Raw genomic sequence first — 26745 nt, 5'->3', positions numbered from 1 at the left:
ATTACATAGGGTACTCGATGCATACCTTCAGACTAAGATAATTTGCATTCGCAGGTTCGCAGGCGATGGGTCCAGACGTTTCCGGTTGCTCCAGCAGATAGAGCAATTCATTTCCAGCCAGCGTCTGAGCTGGCCAAATGAGGAAGGCTTCCGCTTCGATCACGTCTGATGGTCCCTGATTACGGATCGTGTAATTATGCGTCATGGCTGGTCCGAATTCCGTTTCCGTGGTCGCATTAGTCTCGCTGGTATAATTATCTGGGTTATAATACAAATCCTTTGGTTTGCTTTCACCATCTACTCGCAGATCGGTCTCGATCCATATGGGAAGCTTCATGGTATATTTATTATCTTCAGTGGTCCAGGAATTCTCCGGATTGGTCGTGTTCACGTCCATTTCGAATTCATAGACGGGTTTCATCCCGTGGGAAGTGACTGGTTGCAGAAGGACCTTGAACTTGATCAACCCATTCTTCTGCAACGGATTGCCAATGTCACAGCGAAGGGTGTTGTTGTTGGACTGCTTCGGTGCTGAACATTGCACGGGAACCCCCATGGTCTCGATCTTCTCCACCTTGATGTAATCGATACCGGAGGGTAACTTCAGGTTGTACGACGATTCGAACGCGTCCTCGCCCATGTTCTGCACCAAGACGTTCAGCTCCAGCCGCTTGTTAGATCCCAACAGGTACTTGTGCACGTTCGACGTCACGTTCAGCTGCAAGTCTGGGATGCACACGTTGTCGGGGCCGCAGTTCTTTCTGATAGACAGAGAGTCCTTCCTGGACGTCGTCGAGCCGAGGATCGGGCGCAGGGGGATTCTGGGGTCCCTCGGCCTATTGTCCTTGATACGCTCCTCGTCGAGACTCATACGCATCTCGGCGTCGAGGGACGTCAGTTTGTCGCGAATGTTAGGGGTTACGTACACCTGTATTGAAAGCAATTTTTAATAATTTTCAATTGATGACATTGTTGAAAATAAGAGTACAATTTACCTGAACTGTACGACAGAATTCTCGGTCCTGTTCCACTGTGATGGTGCGATTCAACATGTTGCTTCCCTCCAGCTCCAGGAAGAACAATCTAGGACTCTTCGTCTTCTTCACGTCCAGTACGTATTGGATGTTGAAACTGTGCTTCGGAAAGACACCCTCCCCGCTGTACCTAAAGCAAGCCCTCAATGGAAGACATGTAACCCTGCTTCCATCGGAGAGCGTGCAATTCCTGTCGTCCAAGGAGATCAACTTCGACTCTAATCCAAACGACACGAAGGAATCCATTTTGATGACCGGTCGAGATCTGAAGAAAACTGCTGTGGCAGAATCGTATGCGCCGACTACCAGATCTGGATATTGATTCCCATCGAGATCAAGGCCACCGGATACCGAAAATCCAAAGGTATCCACTGGTATGTCGAGGTTCTCAGCATGGATCACCTGGGAATATTTCTCCAGAACGCCGGTTGATGAACCGTGATAGATGTACACGGCTCCATGACCACGGAGACCACCGTAAGGAGCACCCACCACGAAGTCGCCGTACCCGTCACGGTCGATGTCCCCCAGAGAGGCCAGTGACAAGCCGAATCGTCCGCGGTTGCTCTCCCCGTCCCTGGATAACGATAAGTAATTATCGCGAGAGTTCAACGATCTGTGTGGTCCGTTTTTGTTTGATCGTTAGGATCTTTCTGAATGAAACTTTTGAATGAGAGGGAAATGATGATACTATTTTTTATTGTCTTCAGAGTAGTGCTTAGGATTTTTGTGCACGATGATGCATGAGAGTTTTTTAAAGTTTGAACTACAGATTTAATGATCAAATTTTAGATTTATCTTCTAATAATAATATTGCACTTACATACTTTCTTATACAGAATGTCTGAAAGAATCGATCTACGTAAAGAAAAGTGCATGTGCATCAGGTAAGTGCATCGCAACAGTTGATGTGAAATATTTTTCAAATTATTCTTTTTTCAACATTTTACCCTAATACTTTCTTGTACAGAATGTCTAAAAGAATCGATCTATGTAAAAAAAAGTTCAAATCTCCATTTCTATAAAAAGTGCATGTGCATCGCTGCACTTAATTTGAGATATCTTCCAAACTATTCTATTTTCAACATTTTGCCCTAATACTTTCTTATACAGAATGTCTAAAAGAAACGATATATGTAAAAAAAGTTCAAATCTCCATTTCTAAAAAAAGTGCATGTGCATCGACAAGTGCATCGCTGCACTTGATTTGAGATATTTCAAAAAACTATTCTGTTTTCAACAATTTACCCTAATATGTACATATTGTATTTAAAAATAGGAATGAAATACCTGGTATCAACTTTGCGGAATTTTTCAGGTCCAGTGCCTTGATAGATAACATACACCCTTCCGGTCTCGATGGTCATTTCCGGGTTATCTGGTACAGTGTACATAGGCGCACCAACTATAAGATCGTCCAACCGATCTCCATCGATATCACCGGAAGCGACAGCGTAACCGAAATACGCTCCCATTTGTTCGCCAGTGATATTACGAGGATTCGTCATGTTCGAGGTGAAAAGAATAACCTGCAATTAAATTTTCAATTAAATAATATTCTCCTTAATATAATTTCTGAAGAAACATTATTTTCTTCAAAGTTTCTCTCAGAGAAAGGAACAAAATCTTCCTCGTCACGACATCTTTGATAGAAGAATTAATTTCAACCGGTGGCATTCTCTTTTCTCTATTTTCTTTTACAATAATGTGTTAATATTTCATGAGCATACTTTGCCGAGAAGATCAGAGCCACGAGGTACACCAACCGCGGTGCCGCTGTCACCGTTTCCAGTAAAGTCACCGGTCGTGACGGAGTAACCCATGTAGCTATCGTCCTCTGTGGCTGGCCCTTCCTTCGTGAACATTATTTTCGAACGACTGTTCATCGGCTGTGAAAATGCTTGGCCTGTAAAGCAAGCGGCAATCGATAGAATCCAAGCAACCAGAGTCTTTCGACACATACTTTCCCAAACATAATTCCGTTTCCGACTGCGATCCAGGAAATAGAATTGAAATCATTTCACCGCTATTTTGATTATTAATTTTCAATTAATCTACACCATTTTCGAAATCGCAGTCGGAGAACGTTTGAAACAATTACACGCTGGGTGAATCGTTAAGCCACTTTCTGATTATTAATTAATCTAGCTTCTAAGCGCATCTCTATCCATGAGGTCGCTGGTATTATTCCGTTCAGCGCTACTGCCAGGCAGCTATAAATAAATAGCGTGGCTAGTATAATGTTTTCATTTCAGCTCGATTAGGTATTACTCGTACAGCCTGGCTTCGGTATTATTCTGGCTGTGGCCGCAACGCGAAGCTGCAAGAAGCGGGCCTACACCTGTTAAACACAGCCACCCTCGACTCACCTGGCAGTAATTAACAAACAGTAGCACACGGTGAATTAATCGTCAATCGGATATTAATCACTGAGGTAAGGGAGGCTTCTCGGGCCTCGAACTGTCAAGCATAGAAGAACCACGTAACTTGTTCATTTCTATTATTTTCATTGTTTAAAAATCGAAACAAAGGAACACAGAAAACTATCAACAATGAAAATAATAATAAAATGTTACGTGACGCACTCTGTGTAATAAGCTAATTAGCAAATTAGCCAACGTATCGTACAGAGAATCTCTTCTTGTTTTTACGATGCTTTTTAGCGTGACAGTTGTGCGTGGCTTCGTATTATTAATATCACAGGCGTTTTGTTAATCGCGGTGAAACCGTATGAGTGGAAGCCGGATGAATATGTAATTACTGGAAATTAATCAGGGCCACTGCCAAGCAAGTGTGAGGAAGGTACGAGAATTGCGATGGTGTACGTTTGCTTTGGATGGTATTTAAACACCATCAATGGTGGATCGACATCTTTATTCAGGATGAAGCGTCTAGGAAAATAAACTGAAGTACATTCGTTGCTTTTTAGATTAAAATTGCACGCATTCTAAATGAACGACGCAAAGGATTATCAGAGTCAAAATATTTCAAACGCAAAGAAAGCAATTCTTCAACTAAACTCATCCGTTATAATTACACTTTCGAGCCGTATGATTTAATTCTCGATTATATACTTATCGGTTCATGAAAGCAACGAAGATATTCAAGGCATGAAAAGTATTCGTTATTAGACGCTTCGACCCGTCAAGTTTCATAGGCTTTGATGAGGAAATCGTCTTCGAGCGTCAAGCAACACTTGTTAATGGGCGCCGTCGTTAACAAAATGGCAGCTGATTAGAGGTTTCAAATACGGATGGGGGTACGGTGGGGCTTGTTAAACGACGGCGTTTCTGTTCATTTCTTTTTTTTCTAGCCTGTTTGATTAAGGACGCCTGCAAGTACGCGGTACCTGATGCTTCTGCTTCGGGGTTGGATATCATCGACGCTAAGAACCTCAACCTCATAGCGGTGCTGATCGAGTATATCTGACCTGTAATCGTTTAACGAAACTCTCTAAATTTCATAGAAAAGACCCATAGAACACGGGTGTGTCGCGATATTCGTTTTGGTGTTGCTGTTCCATCGCCCAGGCGTTATGAAAGCTCGAATTCCGTTCGTTCAATTAGCGGCCCAATTTTCACCGTCCAATTAGCGAGGATTGATTTAATCGAATTGCAGTTCTCGCTGAGAATTTTGATAAGCCTGATTTGCATTTGGGGATTTTGATCGTTGCTTGCAATTATTACCAACCTCTCGTGGCTGAAGATTTGTACAGAATTTAGATAAATAGTTGTGAGAATAAAATTTTAATTACCGAATTATCAAAGAATCATTTAGATCTCGAAGAAGCTGATTGAAATTCTTCAGCTTCTTTGAATATTTAAAAATAAGGATAGATACATGTGTATTTATATTTACAAGTGTCTTTTTTAACAAGGTGTCACGTTTTAAGGTATCGTCGATTATGAAATTTTCGACCTGAATCGAAACTCCGAGACGGTGAACCGAGAAGAAATCTTACCTTGCCAGTACCAACTTCCTGGCGCCCCGATGAAGAGCCTCTCACCGTTCTGAAACGAATGGAAAGGTGTGCCATTAGAGAAATTAATCGACGTCAAATAACTAACGGTAGGAAGCACTTTACTATGCACGTTTTTATCAGTGAAATTTATTCGGTTTCTCCTTCGTTTCCGTTCGCCTTTACATTTCTTCCACCTGCAGCCGTATTTCAATTTCAAAAGCAAGGAAATTGAATAAATTTACAAGACGATCTTGAACTGTAGCTATAAATTTTTGAAAATGATTTTAAAAGGAATTTCAACGATACAAGGAACTCGCGATAAAATCGAGTAATAATCAATTTATCAAAGTTAATCGAAAAAACTTTCCTCGGCTCGTTCTTATGCATTGGAAAGTTGCGGCAGGCGCGTGCGGCAAAGCAGCGGAACAACGGTCGGGATTTTTGTCAGCCGCGGGCTGTGCAACGAGGAAACGGACGCACCCACGAAAGTTTAATTTTTCTTTAATTCAGAAGATAATGGCGGAGATAAGGGACGGCAAACTCGCGCCAGTTCGAGACGCGATAAATCAGCCTCTCGTACGTATGCCAGCCGCCGCTTCTATGCGCCGTGTTGAGCGCACAAATGCGTTGAGCATGTTAAATCCTGCCCTCTGCGATCCAGGTCTATGTGGAAAAATCCTGGATCAATCGTGGGATTTTACAAAAAAAAAGGAATAAAAATGCACCCTGAATTATTATTTCACATTATGTCTTACGGGGTTCGAAGTTTTCTTATTCTCAACAATCTTCCTCGAGCATCTTCATAAAAGCAACGTGTAACGAATTGCGCAACGCTATCGACGTCTATTTACGACTATATACCAGCTACACTGTTATTTTAGACCCTACAAGCAACGACGAGCGTGCGCGAGACGAACGGTCAATCAAAGGCCAATAAATTCCTCGGCTGTAACGTTGAATCGGCTCAAGAACCTGTCGCAAAGGCAGCACCGTGATAAAGCAACACTCATCGGCCATGTTCACACACGCTCCATCGACTGTGCACTTAATCGGTGCATGAGTTGCTCGAGTGCCACTCGAAATCATCGACATACCTTTATTGCGGTTAAACCCTTCTATCGTTCGTTCCCATGCGTGGAAGAAACTTTTTCACCAAACTTTTACACGTCCGACGTGTACAGTCTTATACTACTTACGACGATGGAACAGGCAACTTAATGTGGTAGAAAAATGGAATTTCAAATTTCTTTTATTTTTGACTGTAGAATAAAATCGTGTATCTTGAAGAGGAAACCTGATGCAGCATATGTAATGAAACAGAATTGTTACATCCTCTAAATTCTAAACAGCAATTTGGAAAAAATGAAATTTTTTATGAAAACCGCAGTCATGCATTTTTATATTAAATTTCAAATTTCTTTCATTTTTGACTGTAGAATAAAATCGTGTATCTTGAAGAGAAAACCTGATGCAGCATATGTAATGAAACAGAATTGTTACATCCTCTAAATTCTAAACAGTAATTTGGAAAAAAAGCTCGTTTTACCGGCTCGATTCCGCCTTAGTCTCATTCATATTGCATGATATTATCGTGAATCGTGCTCGTGCATTCAGCTTCTTGCGATCATTCACGTACCACGGACCGTTGATTAATATGTATGCAGGACATAATCTCTGCCTACTGTTAGATAAGACTGTAGGAGGTTCACCGTTACAGCCTGTAAAATGTAAACGCATCGTGTGCAAGGAACATGTCTTTACGAGCCTATTGCTCTTACCAACGATGCTGACGAGAGTTGCATTCATCAACAGACGTGTAATGGAACGTTAAGTTTCAATAACCAAGGGTACTTTAATGAAACACTATAAATTAATCGAAGCGATTGCTACCTGGTTCTGGTATTATTTATGGAGTAGAAAATGGAGGATGCGTTAAATTATCAGTAATCTGCTATAATTAATAAAAGGTACTGTTGCAATTTCTGTGTCACTTTATACAAATTCACTAACTTGTGATACTAAATGAAATGCATCGAAAATTAACGAAATTACAGTGACCTTTTACGACACCATTCCCTAAATCGAATCCAGCCAGAAGTCTACGACCAACTTGTTTAAATATCACCGAGATCAAAGTGTTAATCGTGGTGCAATGTTGGTATGCTTACTCGCGATGCACCTAAGCGTGCAGTCCACCGCCCACGCACGCACGTGGTGCATAGAGCGTTTTGCAGCGATAAAAGACACGGATTCCATGGATTAAATGACCAACAAGAAGCATGGAAACGCTGACAGAGATTAGAGGAAGACGCGAGCAAACGAAGGGGAAAGTTATTGCCTGGTTCCAGATGATCGGTGGTTGGATCTGACAGGGACATTTCTTGAGAGAACGATAGATAAATGAACAATTTATTGAATAAAACAAGAACGAAGAATAATCAAATCAATGATTCCACGTTTCACGTACTTAACCCTTTCGTCGTTTTGAAATTTAAACACCGAGCTATCCATAAAACCGGAAACAAAGCAGCAGAAGGAGAGTACATTTCCTACGAAGTAGGACGAGGGTACGGCGATATGGTCGCGAAAATGTGACGTCCCCGACCGGATTCCCGGTTCCGTTGCGGCGAAAGGGCCGTGTCTAGTTTCGTTTTACTCTGCTTATCATGAGAAACGGCGGCCGTTTATAAAACAATGCTGCCGCTAAGGGAGGAGAAGGAAAAGGTGGAGGAGGAACGGCGCGTAGGTGGCCTGCTCGCAAGGCAGGCCGACGGTGAACACGGAACACCGTGACAGAACGAAATGTCCGTGCCTTAAATGGCCACCTGAGACTCCCCTGTCGTTGCTATTGCTGTTCGCCGCTGCCGTGTCGCGAGTGCCCTTTTTCCCCATCCCCTTCGCCCGTCTCTTTCCACGCGTGTAAGCGCCTCGAACAAGCGTGCGACGTCCGGGTGACAAAGGGCCCCCGTGACTTTTCGCCTCGTTGGACCAGGTGCGAATCGATCGTTTCTTAATCGACCGGAAGCCAGCTAATCGACTTTCCGATGGCCGATTATTGACTGAGAAGGGACAGAGACGTTTTGTCGTTTCATGATTGGTAACTCAATCTAGATTTTACCATGGACACATCGTTAAGGAATTTTATATTTTATTATTATAGTATTCGATGTTATGCGTTAGCAAAGAACCTTGAATTCGTAATGTACATTACGCAAGTGCATAGGGAATGCAACGTAAACTGCAGGAAGAATAATAGGAATGCATTTTCACTGCCCTCTGATAAGTAATCTTCGCTCCATTAGAATCCATACGATCCTCGTAACCAGTGCTGTGTTACAGACGACAGGGTTCGCGCTGTAATTCTGTCGGATCGTAGAGTTTATGCTGTTGAGTCACTGCATTTGCATTGGGTGCTCCTTTCCAGCACCCTATGATTCTTGTAATGAAGATTTATATAATTGAAGCGGTTCATGCAGCAATGTTGGAGTTTTATTTTCAGAATTTATTATTTATTTTGAAGATCTCCCGAGCGTCCCATTAATTTTCCAGGCCAAGCAAGAACTATCACGTCCAAGTCCTCGAGGCTATCGGTGGAACATCTCGGTTACGTCAGTGCATCGCAAGCGCATGCAGTCTCTGTATGCAGCGCAGTGGCGCCAGGCCGGTCCACTTTAGGGCCCGCTTTTATATTTATTGTCCCGCAGAAATGTTATTATTTGTGAGCAGGCATGCCGATCCATGCGGCGATTCGCACGGTAAGCGAACAATGGGGCCCCCTCTTCGTTGGCCAACAATGTCAAACGTGCGACCAAGTCACGTGTACGCCCAGCGTCCCGATGCGCTCTGCCTGCATGGGTGCAATAACCGTGACTTCTGTGTTCCGGCGCCATCCGACGAACCATCGAGACCTTTTCTAAGACGGAACACTGGAGGTGCTCTAAACGAAATTGAAGCCATAAATAGGAGTGTTGAAAGTAATTACTGCGGCCAACGATGGGAAATTCCATGGTCATAAAGCAATAAAACGACCTTTTTGCAGATTAGACGTTTTCTTTAAAATTTAGTCAATAATTTGGGAAATGGCACTTATGGCACATCAATTTAGAGCATAAGAATCGATGAAAATGAGTGTGGTAATCAATATTCTTAAAAATTGCCAGTTCCTCGTTGGAATAAACAATGAATCGAGCAATTTAAAGTCTGCAACCCCGTGTCCGGAGGAACGTGATACAGCGAAGGTATTAGCGAGCCAGGTAGCCAAGCAAATACGTGCATTTGTCGAGCGGACTCGTACGACACGGCCGTACACAGAAGCGGTCTGGAACAGGCTTTACAGGAGGAGAAACCGACACGATGTACCCCCTACGGAGTAGCGCTGCCTCGATGCTCCTACACGCGAAAAATTTGCAACCGAGACAATGGCGGTCGTATTCTGGCCGGTCTACACGAAACACGAACGGCACGAGTTGTATTCTGGCGCCGATCGCGAGGCGCAGGAAACGGCCATACGAGATTGAAATATAACCGGTCGCTCAAATATGGATGGGAGCACGTTGAAATTTATGCCATCGGTCCCGTGTATTTACGTATGTATGCATGTACACGCGTATACCGGACCGGCCAATAAGTTCTCCGACGACTTTCGCGACTTCTCAAAGAAATCGGCAAGCATTTATGATGATTCGGTATAATGAAAGTGAAATAAAGGGAGCCTGAGTTCGATAGATGTGAGGTATAGAAGACTATACAAAAATTTGAAAAATTATTTTATTGGGTATTTGATTGTTAAGGAAATTAAAAATTCCACTGTCAGATCCTTTAATCTTATAAGGAGAGACAGATTTTCCTGAAAATTCCAGAAGATGTCTCCAAATTTAATTTGCCAAAGCAGTAGCGCGCGCCTCTCATTATTTTCCAAGAAAATTGCATGAAAATCATTGTACTCCTTTATAAAGAGTTTGCGTAAGGAATAAACAGCGATTCGAATCGCTGAAGGCGTAGGCGTAACGAGGAATACTGTTAAACAGTAGATTGATGGTTCGAGTCTCGCTGTCGATATTTTTTTTTATTTTCTTTAATTGATACCTATCTCAATTTTAAAAATAATACAGAATGTTATATTTTGTTTGTGTTTAGGTGCACCGTTTTTCAGTCGTTTGATCCGTGAGAGCGTGATCAAGCGTGAGAGATAAATTTCTATCAAATTCGAATCTAAAATGATTTCCCGAAACCGGAAACCTCATTGGGGCATTGAGATTTCACGAAAGGACCTCCCCAGAGTTATTTTCGATCCGACGAACGGAGGATACAGGCTCGTCGAAGCAGAATCGATGCGCGTTCCGAGTCGTATAGATCGATATCGCTCGGATATCAATCGATCTTGACTAGATCCTCTGTAGATCGGGGGATAACGCGCGGAACCAGGTACAACAGAGGTAGATACCAGAAGCGGCGGTTTAACGCGAAGATCGATGGTCGATTGCATACTCAATGGCGTCGAGGAGGCTTCTAAATCACTGGCCTCGAGATTTAGTGCACCGGACTGACTCCGGGAGTTGCAGTTTACTTGATCGGTTCGAGAAAATACTTTGTGTCAAGAGGAAATCGAAATTTGCCTAATATCTTCGTCGAGGATTTTAAAACGAAATTAAGGGTAGGAAAATTAAAGGTGCGCCTTTGAAATTAGCATAAAAGTGGAAATGTTTTAATCATGAAACAGAAACGTGTTTGGAAGATAAAATAAAAGTAAAGACACAATTTTATAATTAACGTAATTACGACTAAAAGGCGAAGAATTATTTTATAAAATTCTGAAAGACCTCCGCAGAAATCTTCCTAAAGTCCTGTCATCGAAGAAGGGAGCCGTACGTCTTCATTCAGGGTTAAACGCTCCATTAAAATTCGCCAGCGGTGGCCAGCTGTTGGCGAACGGGAAAGAAAAATGGAAAAAGAGCAAATGGAGGGGGGCAAGGATCGAATTTGCCTAAAATCATTGCGCCAACGTCGTTTCACGACTGACCGTGGGTACCAGTCGACGATTGACCGTTCGTCGGATCGCGGGGGTGGGGTATTAACATTGAATGCTGAAGTTAGAAGCAGCCAACGGGCCGCAGCATGCATTAAACATCTGCCATATAGCCGGACAATTCTGAATTATACATCCCCGGCAAGATAGCCGGCTGAGTGGCCGCGGAATTGTCCCACTATTTCTTTGCCGGCAATCGAACCTGTCCCGCTGCGAGATAACGTTACTCCCCTGTTCGTGGATTGGTGAACAATTCCTTGCGAATGAGTTTCTTGCTAGTATTCGGATTAGATCCGAGTCTCTGGGTCACGCGGTTCAGGAAAAAGGGAGCGAATGATTATTCTGGTCTGGTACCCTCAAAATGAGAACTGACAATTCATTTACAAAAAATTATTGGAATAAATAAGAATAGAAATTCGTCAGTTTATATAAAATATAATTTTACACTCCTACAGATTTCCAACAAAAAAGAAAAAGAAGAAATATATTCTTAAAGACATCTCAGTTTTCCAAAAACCTGCAAGATTAACTCATCCCCAACGAAATCAGAATCTCCCGGTCGATCTTGGACCCTGAAGAACGTATTCTTCATACGTTTCACGTTTACCATGTCCCACTCGTATCTCCGTTGGAACAACAGCGAAATAAAACACAGACGTACCAATTTCGAATTCGTCGTGCCTATTGGCCCTGATACTTATCGGGAGTCAGAGCAAACAGAGGGCAGAGAAGAAGGTATCACCCGAGGATCGCGCAGGTGCATCGAACGTGTTTGCGCCCTTTAGGTGTTCGCCAGCGAGATGCATCTCTCTGTTGGAAGGGAATCGTTTAAGAAAAAAGGAAGGGAAAAAGAAAGTTGGCCGACGCGTACGGTCCATGGGCCATCGGTCCTCAGGATCTGCCGACGGCCAGAAAATCGAGCTTTCGACAAGACAATCGTATAGGAGAGACCGCCGATTGCCTCTTATACCCTCGCATGCACCACGAATACGAATGCGGAGGTGCGTAAGGTAGGAATTCACATTCCTGGCCATATTCGGCTCTCGCCGACCCCTCGTGTCGCCTCTTAACTCTTTCAGGACGTGGCAACCGCCAGGACACGTGGGGGTTACCGTATTTATATCCCCCGTGGGCCTCTGTTTACTCGTCGACTTAAAACAGTTAGACCACGCTAAGGGAAAGCTCGTATTTGGACTCGCTCGTTGACTTCAATAGTTTCGAAGACTGAATTTTAATCCCCTTACCACGACCCTCCTACCTTTCTTGTTCTTTAACTCTCTGGTTCTCTTTGATTGTGGGATTTCTACGGCGTGTGCCGTTTTTGGACAGAGATTCTTTGTAGATTTTTAAGGTAGATCAATTTTGAATATAAATTCCTTACTTGTTTATTAAAAATAATTTTTAAAAAGAAATTAAGGGTAGGAAAACTAAATGATATTTTTCTTTTTCTTTAGACTTACCTTGGACATAGAAGCGCCCAATCCAGCTTGACACGAACCCTGCCTGTGGTATCCCCAGAACCCTGAAACGGAAACACGCAATTATATCGTATCGTCCTTCGCTGCTCGAAACAGAGACATCATATCTCGGTCGTTTCGTTTGAACGGACCCTTGCCCACGTAACGGGTGCCCTCGATAATTGAGAACGTTCCTCGGGCCGACCCTTCGTAACAATTCACGCATAATTGCATTGGATAAATGAAAGATGATTCGGTAGCGATTTAACCTGTTGACCGAATGTCGTGTTCCTTAATCGTTCTGTCAGACGTTGAAGATTTATTTCATTTGTTTTATTATTGAAAGCACTCGGGAGAATAAATTGCACTCCTCAGCTTCTCAAATTCCAATCGATAAATTTCTCTGTAAATATTTTTAAAAATTCAAATCCACGCGCTCGACGCAGGGCCGGAGCTCAGTTGTTTCCAGTTTTTCAAACGTTTCGATCGAAGTTTGTGTAATTTGAACGCGTTTCTGAATTTCTACGCGTTTACCGTCTCGTCTCGTTGGATGAAGTATAGAAGGAAACGAAACCCGCGCGATTTTATCCTTTAAAAGAGAAAAAGAAGGCGGAATTCCGCGAGGGAACTTATGCTGATGTCAGGAAAGGTGAAACATTTAACGCGCGCATTCGCAGGCGTCTTGTACCGTGACACGGAGGTCGTATGTCGAGTTATCGACTAGGAAGTCGAGTTAGGAATCGCTTTAAAGGCCTATCGCCACGCACTCTTGCACATGTTCGAAAGGAATACGTGTATGCATCATTAATCCTGGATCGATCTTGCACCGTGACGCATTCGCGATTCGTTTGCCTCGATTCGAACTATCGATCCATCGGCTTCCCGTTCGAGGCTCTCGTACGGTTTCCGAGAAACTGCCTCGAGCTTCTCCTACTTCGAATAAACTTGGATTTGATTAAAATCAAACTTACCCTCGGGCAAACCTTCGAAGAATAATAGATCCTAACGCGATTGGAAAATTTTAAGAAATTCAATTTTGAAAAATTTAATTTTTAATAAAAGTCCTAGGATTGTTTTTGCGCTCGACGGTACAATTTCATTTTCCGCGTGACGGAGACAGCCCCTGAAATTATTACTGGGAGCCCAAGGCGGCGAAGAAACGCGGATATTTCTACGATTGCAAAAGGGCATTCCTGCAGGCGGAAAGAGCAGATCACCGTGCTGAAGAACAGCTATAATAACCCCTCGGTTTTTCTCGGCGACACGTAATTGCCGCCACGGCACGTGAAATAGCGTATCAGTGGCGGATAAAACGGTCTCTGTCAAACTCGTACAAAGCTGAGCGGCTCGAACTGGTTCAGTTGGTTGAAAAAAAAACGGGAAATTATAGGAAATCTCCGGGCAAACCGGGAACTGCGAGAAAAATCGTCATTGCAGGAACAACGCGCGAAACGCACCGATTGAAAACGAGAGAAATTGATAACCGTGGAAAAAAAGTCCGTCGTGTTCGATGAATTATTTATTGATCGAAGATGGAATACAATGCACTTGGCTGCCGTGACTGTTTTACGGATTAATCTGGATGGGAAACGTGGAGGAACGAGCTACTTTGATGATAATCTACAATGTCGAAGAAACTTGTACGAAACGGTGTAGCTAAAAGTCTAAATTATTTTTTATTTTACCACACGACGTGTCGAGGTGTATCAAACGCAAGTGTTAAACAGAAAGTACACTAGGAATAAAAGTATGAAAGAAAAATTAAAAAATAGGAAACACGAGAATCGCATTTACTTTTATGACAGTTAAAGTTGACGGAAACGATGTAACGCGGTCGTAAATTAACCGTTTGAATACTAAGATGGGCCATAAAATTATAAGACTAAAGTGTCAAGTAATACAGCAGACTCACTCTCAATCAAATTACAGAGATATTCCAGCACTTCGTAATAATAAAAAATAAAACTGATCAACAGTACCGCTGCTAATATTTTTTATTAATCGCCGGGTTAGGCTTATTAATATCCCGATGAATAATAATAAAATATTAGAATTGGCACGCAAGGTGGATCGCACGGTTGCTGCCGGAAAGATTAATCTCGCTCTGACACTTGGCATTAACATCAATAAGCTCCGCACACCCGTCAAAGCTCTGCCAACGTAATCGCAACGAGTTGCTGCCATTAACCGACAATCAGCCATTATCAGTGAGCACGAACAACAAAACCCCCGTTTGCTATTCCACGGCGGATTCACCATTAGCTCATCAAGGTTACGTCCGATAATAACTTGCCATCATTAATCGCAATTTATGGATTATCAATGGAGAAGACACGTTTGAGAGGTTGAGTCAGTGATGTCTCATCTGATCCAAATTTCTTCAACTTTTACAGAAATATATTTCTTGATCAACATTTCAATCGATGATTATTCAAACACCACAGTGTTTTCCATAGTTTCATCTAAATTTAGTTCACTATGAATGAACGATGCAATCAGTGACTTAAATATTAATTGTTGGCTGGTTACAGCAACAGATTAATCACGAGTCAGTGAACCTTTGCCTTGTTTTATTGCCTCAGATTTCCATAGCCAAACAGACGATATCGATTGACTGACAATATTCCTATTCAATTGTATGAAACTCTTTATTCCCTTCTTTTATTTTTCACCTAATTGCAACCTCATTCGAAGCTGTACATTAAAATTGATTGGGATCGGTAATTATCCTTTTTCTTATTACTCGATACGTCGTTACGGTGTTAAAAACTGTCTAAGCTGTTGGTAAAGTGGCGTACAGTGTCAGTCAGCGACGTTCGAAGAGAGTTCGTGAACTGCGAGATCTGTGGTGTGCAAGCCAGTAAGAAAACAACATGTGTATGGGAGAATATCCGGTGGGATCCCCATACACCAGGAGGATGCCTTCTTCTACATGGCCACGTACCACGTACATACGTTATGAGCACGACGAAGGGGTCCCTGACGGTCGATCGGTCACTTTGGACGAGCTGCCAGTCACGCAATTATATACATCAATCGGTCGTTGACGACGATCCAGCCGTGTCGAGCAAGGAAAAAAGGAGTCTCGAAGCCCGCCATCGATTGGCGCCGCCGTTTTCTTCGCGTGCATGCGAATGCGATCTCGGTCGGGAGAAAACTTTTTCGCGCGATTACCATTCCACCTGATTTCCCTTTCACGCCAAATTCGAAGGCGTTTTCAAACTTCTTAATTATCTCATTAAAAATAATTATTAAGAGGGATGAGTTATCCCAGGAAAATGGCACCACTGGATTTTCATGTCATTGACATTTGCGAATGCTCGATTTGCATTACTGCTTTGTTTAGAATCCAAGCACGGTTCGTGCTTCGAGCCACCGGTCGATGTGGAGTTTATTTTCAGCTTAGGGTTTTCCATTTTTAACAAGGGAAAGCTATAACGCGCGAGACGACAAAGGGCAGGTTCGATTAGATAATATCGCCGTCGGTCGATCTATTTATAATCCTTCGTGTCTCGATGCCTTGCAAGGGTGCTATTCTTGTCAGTATGAGAGTGCTCTGCACTTGGATCCGCGACAAGTGCCATGAAAGTGTTTTCGTACTGAAAGTGCTGTTGAAAGTAAGCAAACGAACGCTGTTTTCAGACCCTGTTGCAAACAATTGCATCCTTCTTTCGAATCGCAAACACGAGCTGCTTGAAAATCGCACTTTGTCAGAAACGTTTAAAAATATTTCATATAATATGATTAATTATTTGAAAATGATTTTGGATTTGATTTCGAAGAATGAAATTAGAATGCTACGGTGAACACATTCGCGATCTTCGTGTGATGGTTAATGCAATGAATGGAGCTACTGTGGTTCTGATTCCATGTAAACGTCCAAGCGTATTGACGAGGGAATACTCTCTTTATCAGAGAAAATTTGAAAATTATTTAAATACTTAAAATGTGTAAAAGAAAAGCTGATACCTGCGAAAACAATTTCTCTTTCTTCATAAAATTCATTGCCACAGAAAATATGTGCTGATCCTGAAGAACCTTGCAAGAACGAGGTTGGCAGAGAAGAAATTAAGTTTATTTCGCCGGAGCAATTTCAAACGCGTTGAACGCGCTCGAAGCAATAAAATTGCAATAAACTTGGATCGTTCTGATTGCGACAAAGAATTCAAGATCTTGTCACCAGCATTCTTGCCCCTAATACTTTGCTCCGAGATAAGACATTCGTTATTTTAATTGACCCTCGCATAAAGGGAAATTTTCTAAACAATTCGTGGCGAGGAGGAGATAGAGGAATGGATCGGTAGCGCGATCGTAATTCAAGCAGGATCAAGTGTTAATTGGCCTTGTTAGAACGGTGCTGAGGCCCGAGGCAATGGCGCCTTCTAATTAGAATTTTTTCTCAGACCGCTTTGACGAGTGGGCGGCTTTCATCGAGGAATGCAGTTACTGCAATTCACTGCGACTTTCACCCAACGTCGATGCTTCTGCCACTTGTCGCCATTCTCAAATGCGACAATTTATCTTTTGATTGTTGCCTAACTAACGATGATTCGTTTATCGGCATGATTTAGGAAATATTTCGAAGAAGACTGCTTCGTTTTAACCCTTTATGGTGGACATTAAAGACAGGCTACTTTCTCGACGCAACGTAAACAATTTTAGTTCGATACCAAATTTAGATAAAATCGTAGTTCGTTTAAAAGGAAGTACCAGAGAACTGGATACCGTAATAACAGACCGATTTCCGTGGAATCGCGATCTCAAGAAGGATGGATCGGACACGTTCTGCTCTGTAATCACTGCCTTAACACGTCGAAGGAAACGTACTTATAGACGAGTGTGAATCATAAATGTCGTGCATGCTTCTGCAAGACCTACGTCGTGGCTCTAAAAGCTCTTTTTAGTAGCGCTCAAACGTCCTCGTTTTTTCTCCTTCCAGTACACTTAACACTTTGCAGACCATTAGTCGATTGCTCCATTTTCAGAGTACAGTGTATCGAATGGAAAATCAATAAATAAAAAGTAATGGAAAAGGAATAAAATTTCTCTAAGTAAATGAATTCCAAATCTTATGCGATATCCCCAAAATATTTTTAATTGTAATTAGCATATTTTGGAACGGTGGGTGTTTGAACACCTCGCTGCAAAAATGTGATAATTGCATATTTATGCTGACATAGGTGTTACTGGGAGTACTTCACCACGAGCGGAAACGTACACGTGAGCAAATGTACGGAAATAAAAATTACGTAGTCTCAGATGTTTGTGAACGTCTGCCTTGCAAGTGAAACACGAAGGAACAATGGAACAGAAAATAATACCAAGATCTTACTTTAAAAACAAATATATGTAAAATATTACGCTCTAAATAAAATAATTAAAAAATGTGTTAAAATTAAAATTGGCAATGAAAAACGAATGAGAAAGATTCCAGCTTCTGAAGATTCTCTCGTAATAAGACGACCCTGTCCTCGAATTGGTTAATGGAATGGCTGCAAATACGCAGCTGCGAGAGAGGACAAGGAGAATGATACCTATGACATTGTAAACGCCGACAAATGGGAGACGCAGACGGATAAGAGCGGGCAGAAAGAACGAGCGGAGCAATTCTTGTCCAGAAAAGGCAGCAATGGAACAACGAGCGATAGCTAAGAGAAACGACGTTACACGACCACCAGGACGTGATCATAAGCGATCTAGAGCTAAAAACGCGCTACGATTCTCGAGAAAAGCGACAGCAAAGCGGTTCGTTCGCTTCGCTCTTACAAATTGTTTAATTGCTTGCTCTTGCCGAGGAATTTCTGGACGATGAGCTCACACGTCGGCGATTCTCCACATTTCCGCGTGGATATTAACGTTTTTACTTTAGAAAATTATCAATTTGATCATCTACATTGTAATAAATTGAAAGACCAATATTATTATCCGAAAAGCATTTTTCTGCTCGCGGAAGATGATCGACCGGAATGACTTCCGAAACATCCGAACAATGTGGGAGGCACGATACCGGGTAGACATAAATAACTTCCGAAATCTGCGCTCACTGATAACCGACAGATAATAGAAAAGTGCAGCGCGGTTTCGAGGTAGCTTATCTTTTGACAATGGTACTGCACGAACATTATCGCGGAGAACAGAAGAAAGTGCATTCCTAGCGATGCACTTGGACCACCGAAGATTGCCTACTCTTTTTCTGTAGAAACAAGCCACTTGAACACAGTGTTCTTTGTATCACCGTGAAACAAGCAACCGTGTAGCAGGAAAATCGATACGTCTTTTGTCATTAAAACGCCATGGCAGAGCTGCACGAGCGACAGGAAATATCCTGTTACCGAGCGTATTTATGGTGGCCATGGTTCGAGGACACGGCCACATGTCGCCTCGGATCCTTGTCCTCGTTGGAGGAAATTCGTCCCGTGGGATTCCTCAAAGGACGAACGATTTACCTCTCGAGAAGAAGGAACTTGCTGCTCTTGAAGAAACAGGCGAGCGACAACCGACTTCTTGGATTCAGGATGCTGTTTGTAACTGTTTATAGTGGCGGACTGAGTACAGTCACAAAAGTGTTTCCCTGACTTCCTTTTTTTTTTTTATAAACCGAGCTAAATCGGGAACGAGAGCGAGGCGTACTCCATAAATTTTGGAAGCACGGTTCGATTCAAGTGGCGAAGATACAGAAGCTCGAGAAGTGGTTGAAAAATTATGGATTTCTACTGGTTCAGGGACGCTTTATTTATGTGTTGCGTCTTTTTTTCAAGTGGGATATGAAAGTTAATTTTAAGTGTATTTTGAGAACAGCCGGAGGAGAATTTGAAGAACAATATTTCTCAGAGAGCCAAAGTTACTAACAATTAACGTAAAACTACTCACTTGTTCGGCAGGGTGAAAATTCCTGCGATTCGTTGAAATTGTTGGTAACGACCCAGCAGGTGCCAACGGGTTCCCGTCGATTTCCTACGGTGGATTCCTTGTTCCATCGATTGTCATCGGTATCGTGCTTCGGCTGGGACACGGAGAACCAGATGTACCTTGGCGCGCACGCCTGTAACCATAAAACAGAGAACGTTTAACGTCGCTCACCTCTCATCATCAATGTATTGTTAATCACTGCTCCATCGCAATTACACCTAACGACCATCTTGCCGACTCGTTAAGCGAACTTTCTGCTAACCGACAAATACATCCTTACCGATTGAAATGGTAACATACATGGTCCAACATTTATGTGACGAGAGGATATCAAATTTGTGGCAATTGCTGATTAAAAAATATGATTGTTTCCATTAAAATCATTGGTGTTGAATATTTATTTGCTGAATAAATGTATAAGTTGAACAAAACGAAATGCTGTTCTCAGCTTGAAGGATTACAGAGAACAATAAAAAAATGTCCTCCTCAGGTAATGCTGACTTTTCCAGAGAGGGGCTGCACCAGCGAACACAAATTTTCCGACCATTAGAAATATTCTCAACAATTGGAAACGATGAAAAATGATTAATGGAAAATTCAAGGAAAAGAGACTGGTGATTTCAATGCTTTTAGCTGCATTTAAATGTTTTGAGAGAGCCACTTAGAGGGGCTAAAAGTGGCTGCTTCTGGAGAATGTTTCCAGTGATTAGAAGGGTACTTCGTTTCTACAAACGTATAGTCTACTACTGTAATTTTTAAATAAAGAAACACCGTAACGCAAACATTGTGTCATCTGTTTTCCGCGAACCGGTCGAGTTAATTCGTATTTTTGGCAATGTCGTCGCGGTTAGAACCGTTCGCTCCGTGCCTCTGCTCCCGGGACAAGGTTCTCTCACAATAATCGGTAGATTACGTCAATCATCTGTACTTGACCAGAGAAGCAACAGCAGCTGATGACCTTAATAACGCTACATCGTATAAATATACATATGTAACGACGCACTTCGTGTCGCTCGTCGACGGGAATTGCAATCGGGAAGGATTTCCTCGAAACTCGTTACGTGTCGCTCGTTACAAGGCGTGGTGAACGTTAAAGTGGTAAATTAAATTAATTACGAAATATAAGGACGTTTTGACGACGGTGCCGAGATTAGCGGCGCGTCAATCCTCGTCGGATTAAATATGATAATCAACGGTGGCAGTGATCGTTATCTTTTCATTAATCATTTTCATTTTTCAGCCGTTTCAAATGAAATATCGTAATAAATTTAATGAGCATCTGGTCGAGGTACTTACTAACTTCCTCTTGATATTCATTCTGGATGACAAATAAATTTAAAATCAGATTAATATAATTAAGGGTAATTTAAGATAGGTCAGAACTGTTATTAGTACCAATCACTGTTTATTAACCTTAATAAAAATAATGATTACCTATCCACCGTTGCAAATTACAATATCAAAGTTTAGTTACTCTTAATGGTTACGTATCTAAGGCTTCATTGAACGCAGAAGACCTTAGCAACTGCTAACTGGTGGCTACCAATTTGAACAGTGTTGTAAATCAAAGGCAAAAGGGAACAAGAGGCAAGTTTAACTGCGCGTACATGCAGATTTAAGAGAGAACAAACGCCAGCGAACGCGGTGGACGTGGCCAGGTAACATTTTAATCGCTTTCCAAGGCTTGCCCCGTGTAAACGAGCCCTAACGAGCCGGACGGTGATTCCCCATGCAGGAGGATCGTGTGTTACAGCTGAACCGGTGCACGCAACGTTTTTAATTAATTGCGAGCCAATTAAGCGGCGTTACAACGTTACATGCTTCCACCATGCGAATCGGGATGCTAGCCCAGCGTTAATCGAAAATTAAACGAGCAAAGTCGATTAAGACGTTACTGATCATCAACGGGAACCTATTCCTTTATTTTAACGCTCAGACGATTCTTGATGCGAATCTAAAATTATATATTACAGAGTTTTGTAATTAACGCCAGGATATGAAGATGGAAAATTTGTTTTCTAATACTCAATTTTTAACGATGTACGATTAGTATGTTTAAAATTGAAACGAAGGAAATAAAATAGTAAAACAGCCAGCAGGAACGAGGAACACGAAAAAAGATGAACCGTGTCGACGTGTACCGCAATTTATCCATTGCGCCAGTTTAGCTCAATCGTTCAAGGATCACTGTCTAGAATTACGCGTGTGACTCTTTTGAAATGGAAAGGGTTCTGCTGACAAGCATCGAATCAAGCTTATTGCAACGCTGAATTGAGTTACCAAACCAGCGTTATAAAGTTTACCCATAAAACTGTGAAGCAACGAAAATGTTTCAACAAGAAACCATCAGGAAAGAAAAGAAAAGAGGAAGATCCACAAATTATTAATTAATGATTTTAACCCTCCTATTATTCTATAACAGCACCAAAGGGAGGAAAAAATTTTGATGGATCTTTACCCACCAAACAGAAGTACAATAAACAAGGAAGAAAATAAACGTACCGATGAACCAGCTGCTAGAACGATCCAAAGGAGGGAATAAAAAAAATAGGCCCGAAAATAAATGTATAATGGGGCTGGACAGCAGCTAAGAAATACAAGAATGAGTTTGGTCATCGTACGTTCGAAATAAAGCGGTCTTCAGTGAACCCTTTTGAATGTGGCTCGTTCAAACGAGCACTCGACGAGGAAAGAGAAGGAGGCGCAAATCAAGAGGGAAGTCTGGATTATCACGATTACAGCTGCTCGAACAGCACCGCGAAGAGGAATATCGATCTTGCCACCTTGACACGAGCCTGCAGATGTATCTTGATCGCGATACGCGGCCGAGAATCGACAGCTGATCGACGCGTGGACGATGATCGCGCACGATGAAAAAGCAGATCATCGGCAAGATTTCGACGAAGGTTCGTTCTTTTTTTCAGGGATTAAACGTGACAATGTAAAGGGAAGCTGCTGCGAGGGTGGTTGAAAGATCGCTGACGAGTCACGAAGGTGAGAATCTCGAAAGAATGATCGTAATCCTCGTTTCGTTCTAATCGTCGGCGAAATTAATCATTTAGACCTGTCGTTCAAAAGTGGAAAGTTATGAATTGCACCACGCGTGGTACTTAGCCAATGCAATTTGCTCGTCATCAGAAAGCCCGGAAGACGTTGAACACTTTAAAGCCGGCTAATGACACGTTTCCAACGCGGTTTTCACGACCGTGAGCAACGGAACCGTTGCACTCGAGCCACCGAAAGCCAGGTCGTCCCCTCTAATTAAGAGGAGGAGGGTGAAAGAAAGGAATAATAATTCGAACGATGCCCGTGATTCTTCGAGCGTGATTGCACCGGCTGTATCTTCGTTCGCTCTTCATTAAAAGGACCACTCGAGAGAACTTCGAGCCGACTAATGGCACGGTTCCTTTAATGTCTTCAGCCGACCACTTCGCGGCCTTTCAACGCCCGCGAGTATGGTACAATTTCGTTCCTTTTTTTTTTCTTTCGTTCCTTTCATACGTGTCCAGCAAGAATAACAAGTATATTAATTGAGCTTTTATTCAATTTCGTTGGTAATCGTTATTTTCTAAGGTACTTTTGAAAAATTTCTGTCATACATCATCGAGGAATTAATTTATCCTGAAAACACCCTTTCGTATCCCTTTCCTGGCACGAAAATCCCATAAAACAGTCATATTTTTACTCTCATCTTTGAAAAACGTTTTACCTCGAGGACGAAAGGAAAGAAATAAAAGCGTAATCTTATGCTGGGAAAATACTACCATAGAATACTAAAATAAGGACGTTGGTTGCAGAAGACATTAAGTATCCCACTTGACCGTTTTATAAGCGATTAAAGAGAGTTAAGATCTACTTAAGAACGATAATCCGGAAGGAATGAAAATGAAGGAAATAGAATCCTAGAAAAATCTTCAGGTTTATAGACCGTACAAAAAAAATGATTTACCATTGGGTCATATTTGTATCAGTATTCGTGGTGCGTGTGACTATCGTGCCATCCGTTTTCCAAGGGTTAAAATGGGTGTTTTTATGGACTCTAAAAAATTGTATCCTTTCACTGAACATTCTAATTGTATTCTTATCATAGGGAGATAAATAATATCTTAATATGGCGAAGGATAGAAAAGAGCTTATCTGGAAGACTATAAAATAGTCTAACTACCAACAGGAATTTTTTATTTTTCATTTATTTTCATAAATTGAAGCAAAAGTATTAAAGGTCCTCTTTTGAAAAGTATTATTTCTCAAATTTTCCACTTCTTCTCCCCAAACTAAGTAAATCAATATTTTTCTACGTTCAGAATAAAAAAGAATTAATTGCCAGAAAATTTCCCGCAAACAACCCCGTACTATTGTGGGAGGTACGAAGCTTTTACGATATTCCGTCGAACTTTACGAGGGAGCGATTGGACTCGGGCCAACAAAAGTGGCCTACCGTAAACCCTTTCCGTGTTTGACCTTTATTGTTCGAAACGTGTAACGCACGTGTGCACGCAGGAAATTCCCGTGCTCACGCTGACAAGCGCCGCTATTACAAGAGAATCGTATCTTTCACGTTGGAAACGGGACTGTAAATTAAAACAATGTACCACTATTTTATCCGTCGCAATATTCCCTGCAATACTTAATGCGTTTCCATTGTAAAGCGGCTTGGAGAACACGGTCCCGTTGAAAGCTCGTCCAAGATCGGTTGGAAAATATGAATTCCTTTATCGAGTTTGTTTCTTCTTTCCGTTGGACAATTTACTTTTTTTTTCTTCTCGTGTCCGCTCTTTTCTGTCAGTCGATAAATTTTTCGGGGAAAAAATGGTCAACTCGGTGGTTTCACGAGAGAACGAACAGGCAGGCGTGAGTTATTTTCGAGCCGTGAATGAGGTCATCTCGGGTCGGCTGCGCCCAGACCTAACCACCGAGGATAAATCGGTCGTATTTTCGAGCAGTCGATACGGGAACGGCATCCGTGGAATCGACGTCGCTTTTCGTGGAAGCGGTAGCCCCATTTTTCGGGGACATCGATGTCCCCGAAAATATTCCAATCGAATATATAGGGCGCGAGAAACAAGAAATGAATCTGTTTTGGTACCGTTGGTGGTCTCGTAAGCCGTGTTTGCGTCGTAGAAATAATTATTGCATCGTAAAGCATTTTTCATTTCAAACAAAAACGAACGGACCAGCCTAGGGAGGGAAATAAGAAGATAGAAGGGAAGAAAAAGGTGATGGAGTTGTACAAGGATGAAATATCCCCGCTAAATTTGTCCGCGCGGAACGGCAATATTTTTCACCTGGCTTCACCCTTTTGCCCGCGAACCAGGAGCTCTCTCCTGTGACAGGATAACAGAACGACGCCACGGTCGGATATTTACGTCACCAAGGTGGAGACCGAAAGACGGAGGTGCTTGCACGGAAGACACGTTTGCCTCAGTTTCGTGGTTGACTCACCTCTTGCACACTGACAATGAGTCACTGCCTTATTTATACCGTGTTATACGGACAAACGGTATGATCCTCTAGCAATATGGTACTTTATATGGTGTCAGATTCGAGCGAGAATTGTCGAAACATGGAATTCAACCCTTCTTTTGTTAAAGTTTCACTTTCTTTTTTATTTCTTCATTTCTTTTCCATTGTTTTATCACACCATTATAACACATTTCATTTGATTATAATTAAAATACACAAGAAACAAATTATGTGCGCCCATAGTAGTCAAAGGGTTAATCTTTTACTGAAGAGCTCGTAGCGAAAGGGTTATTTATGGGAATTGCTTTAGAGATGACTTTGGAAATTTTTGCATAACCCAATAAAAGCGAAGATTTGTCAAATGGACGAAGATACCGAGATCCGGTGCAGAGTTCACCCTTCCCTGAATGCGTTTCGATGTTAGGCGACTGGTTAAGAACGCTAGGGGTAATATTTCAGATTCGCGAGGAGAAAGGTGTGAGTTATCGCAACTCCTCCTGCTGCGGCGTGTACAGTTTGATGGTTGAGCGGTGGGCTACATTATGGGGAGCCTTGTAAAAGCTGTTGGTCAATTCTGGCGACAAAGTGGCGCGTTTTAGTTCGTGCCGTTTTGCTGTTATTCCTTCGCCGAAGAGAACGGCGCCTCGGTGTTCTGCTCTTGTAGTTAAGCAGAAATTTGCATACGTTGATGAACGATGCGGTTTTGCTTATGAGGTACTTTGTAATTTCTTCTTCGTGTTGTCGCGAGACAACCAGCTCAATTATAATCAAACTAAGAATAGCATTCCGGAATAACGTTTCGATGATTTTCGTCAAAGTCATCAATCGTAATTAGAATCAGATGAGGTAGCCGGTTCATGCGAATGTCCTTAAAAGCTTGAAAGCCATGCCGCAGGCAAAAAGCGATCGTTTAACGGACATTGCAATTTGTCCCGTCGACAAAACACACGAGCGGAATGCGTATTGTCTACCCATCGGATTATCCTCCTACTTTGGCTCTTTCTTCTTAAAAAAACTCACCCAGAGGACAAAGGAATCATTATACAGGGTGTTCCACTTAACTCTGCCATCATTAATTATTTAGTTATTTTTAAACACAGAGAAAATCCATCAAAGGAAATCAATCTAATTAAAATTTAAGGAACCAGAAACCATTCATTTTGGTTGGTTAAAAATCACAGGTACTATATAAAAGATAAAATTGAAATTTTTTGGAAAGTAACACTGTCGACATAATTTTACATCAAATCACAAGATCCTTAGTAAGAAACAATGCAGAAAAGTGCAAGAATTATTCAACGACGTTCACCATAAAAAAGAAAAGAAGAACGTGGAATTCACACAACCTGAAGTCGAAAGACAGAATGATCAACCGTTTCTCACAGTATCTCTCACACGAGCACGAGAATTTCTCAAACATTGTCCCGTCGATTCCCTCTGACAATGGTATTTCCATTCTGCCAGCCGACAAACGTTCGATCTCCCTTGGTCCCATCGATCCTAACCGTTCCATGGTCTCCAGAACCCTTCCTCTGGTTCCCAAAATGGGCGATCCTGCTCGAAAAAGGACCACGGACGATCGTGGACGGGAAAGGTCGTGGTTGAAATGGAAAAGGAACGCGAATTTTGTATATACAAGAATCTGCTCTCAAGTTGGGTCGTTTAAGTCAAAGTTTTAATTTTATTGAGATTTTTTAAGATCTTGGATTGATTAAAGCATATTTCAACTTTTAATTTCTTTGCCATTCTTTGTAAATATTCCTCGAAAAATAAAGAAAATCTACTGATGCATATTAATGAAGATAGAATTTCCTTTTAAGGAGAAGATTTATTTCCCAAATTTTAGTCACTTTTAGAGAACACCGCAGGAAGAACGAAACGCCAGAGGCAAAGAGA

At 42.0% G+C, this 26745-nt stretch overlaps 1 protein-coding gene across 2 annotated transcripts in view; it reads right to left on the bottom strand.

Annotated features, from left to right (window-relative positions):
- LOC114875919 (integrin alpha-PS2) overlaps positions 1–26745 on the bottom strand; it is a 51321-nt gene that overhangs the window by 3287 nt on the left and 21289 nt on the right. Inside the window, exons 4-11 of one of the 2 annotated variants that reach the window (XM_029186769.2) lie at positions 19348–19519; positions 12481–12542; positions 4996–5044; positions 4384–4464; positions 2765–2940; positions 2325–2563; positions 996–1611; positions 26–928 (exon numbers count right to left, since the gene is read on the bottom strand). In XM_029186769.2, coding sequence (XP_029042602.2) covers positions 26–928; positions 996–1611; positions 2325–2563; positions 2765–2940; positions 4384–4464; positions 4996–5044; positions 12481–12542; positions 19348–19519 — 2298 coding nt within the window. The remainder of the gene's footprint in view (positions 1–25; positions 929–995; positions 1612–2324; positions 2564–2764; positions 2941–4383; positions 4465–4995; positions 5045–12480; positions 12543–19347; positions 19520–26745) is intronic. The other variant, XM_029186771.2, reaches the window with a different exon arrangement.

This window comes from Osmia bicornis, chromosome 14 (assembly GCF_907164935.1).
Source record: "Osmia bicornis bicornis chromosome 14, iOsmBic2.1, whole genome shotgun sequence".
NCBI lineage: Eukaryota > Metazoa > Arthropoda > Insecta > Hymenoptera > Megachilidae > Osmia > Osmia bicornis.
The sequence above is the reverse complement of the archived record's forward strand: the minus strand, read 5'-3'. Positions and strand labels throughout refer to the sequence as shown.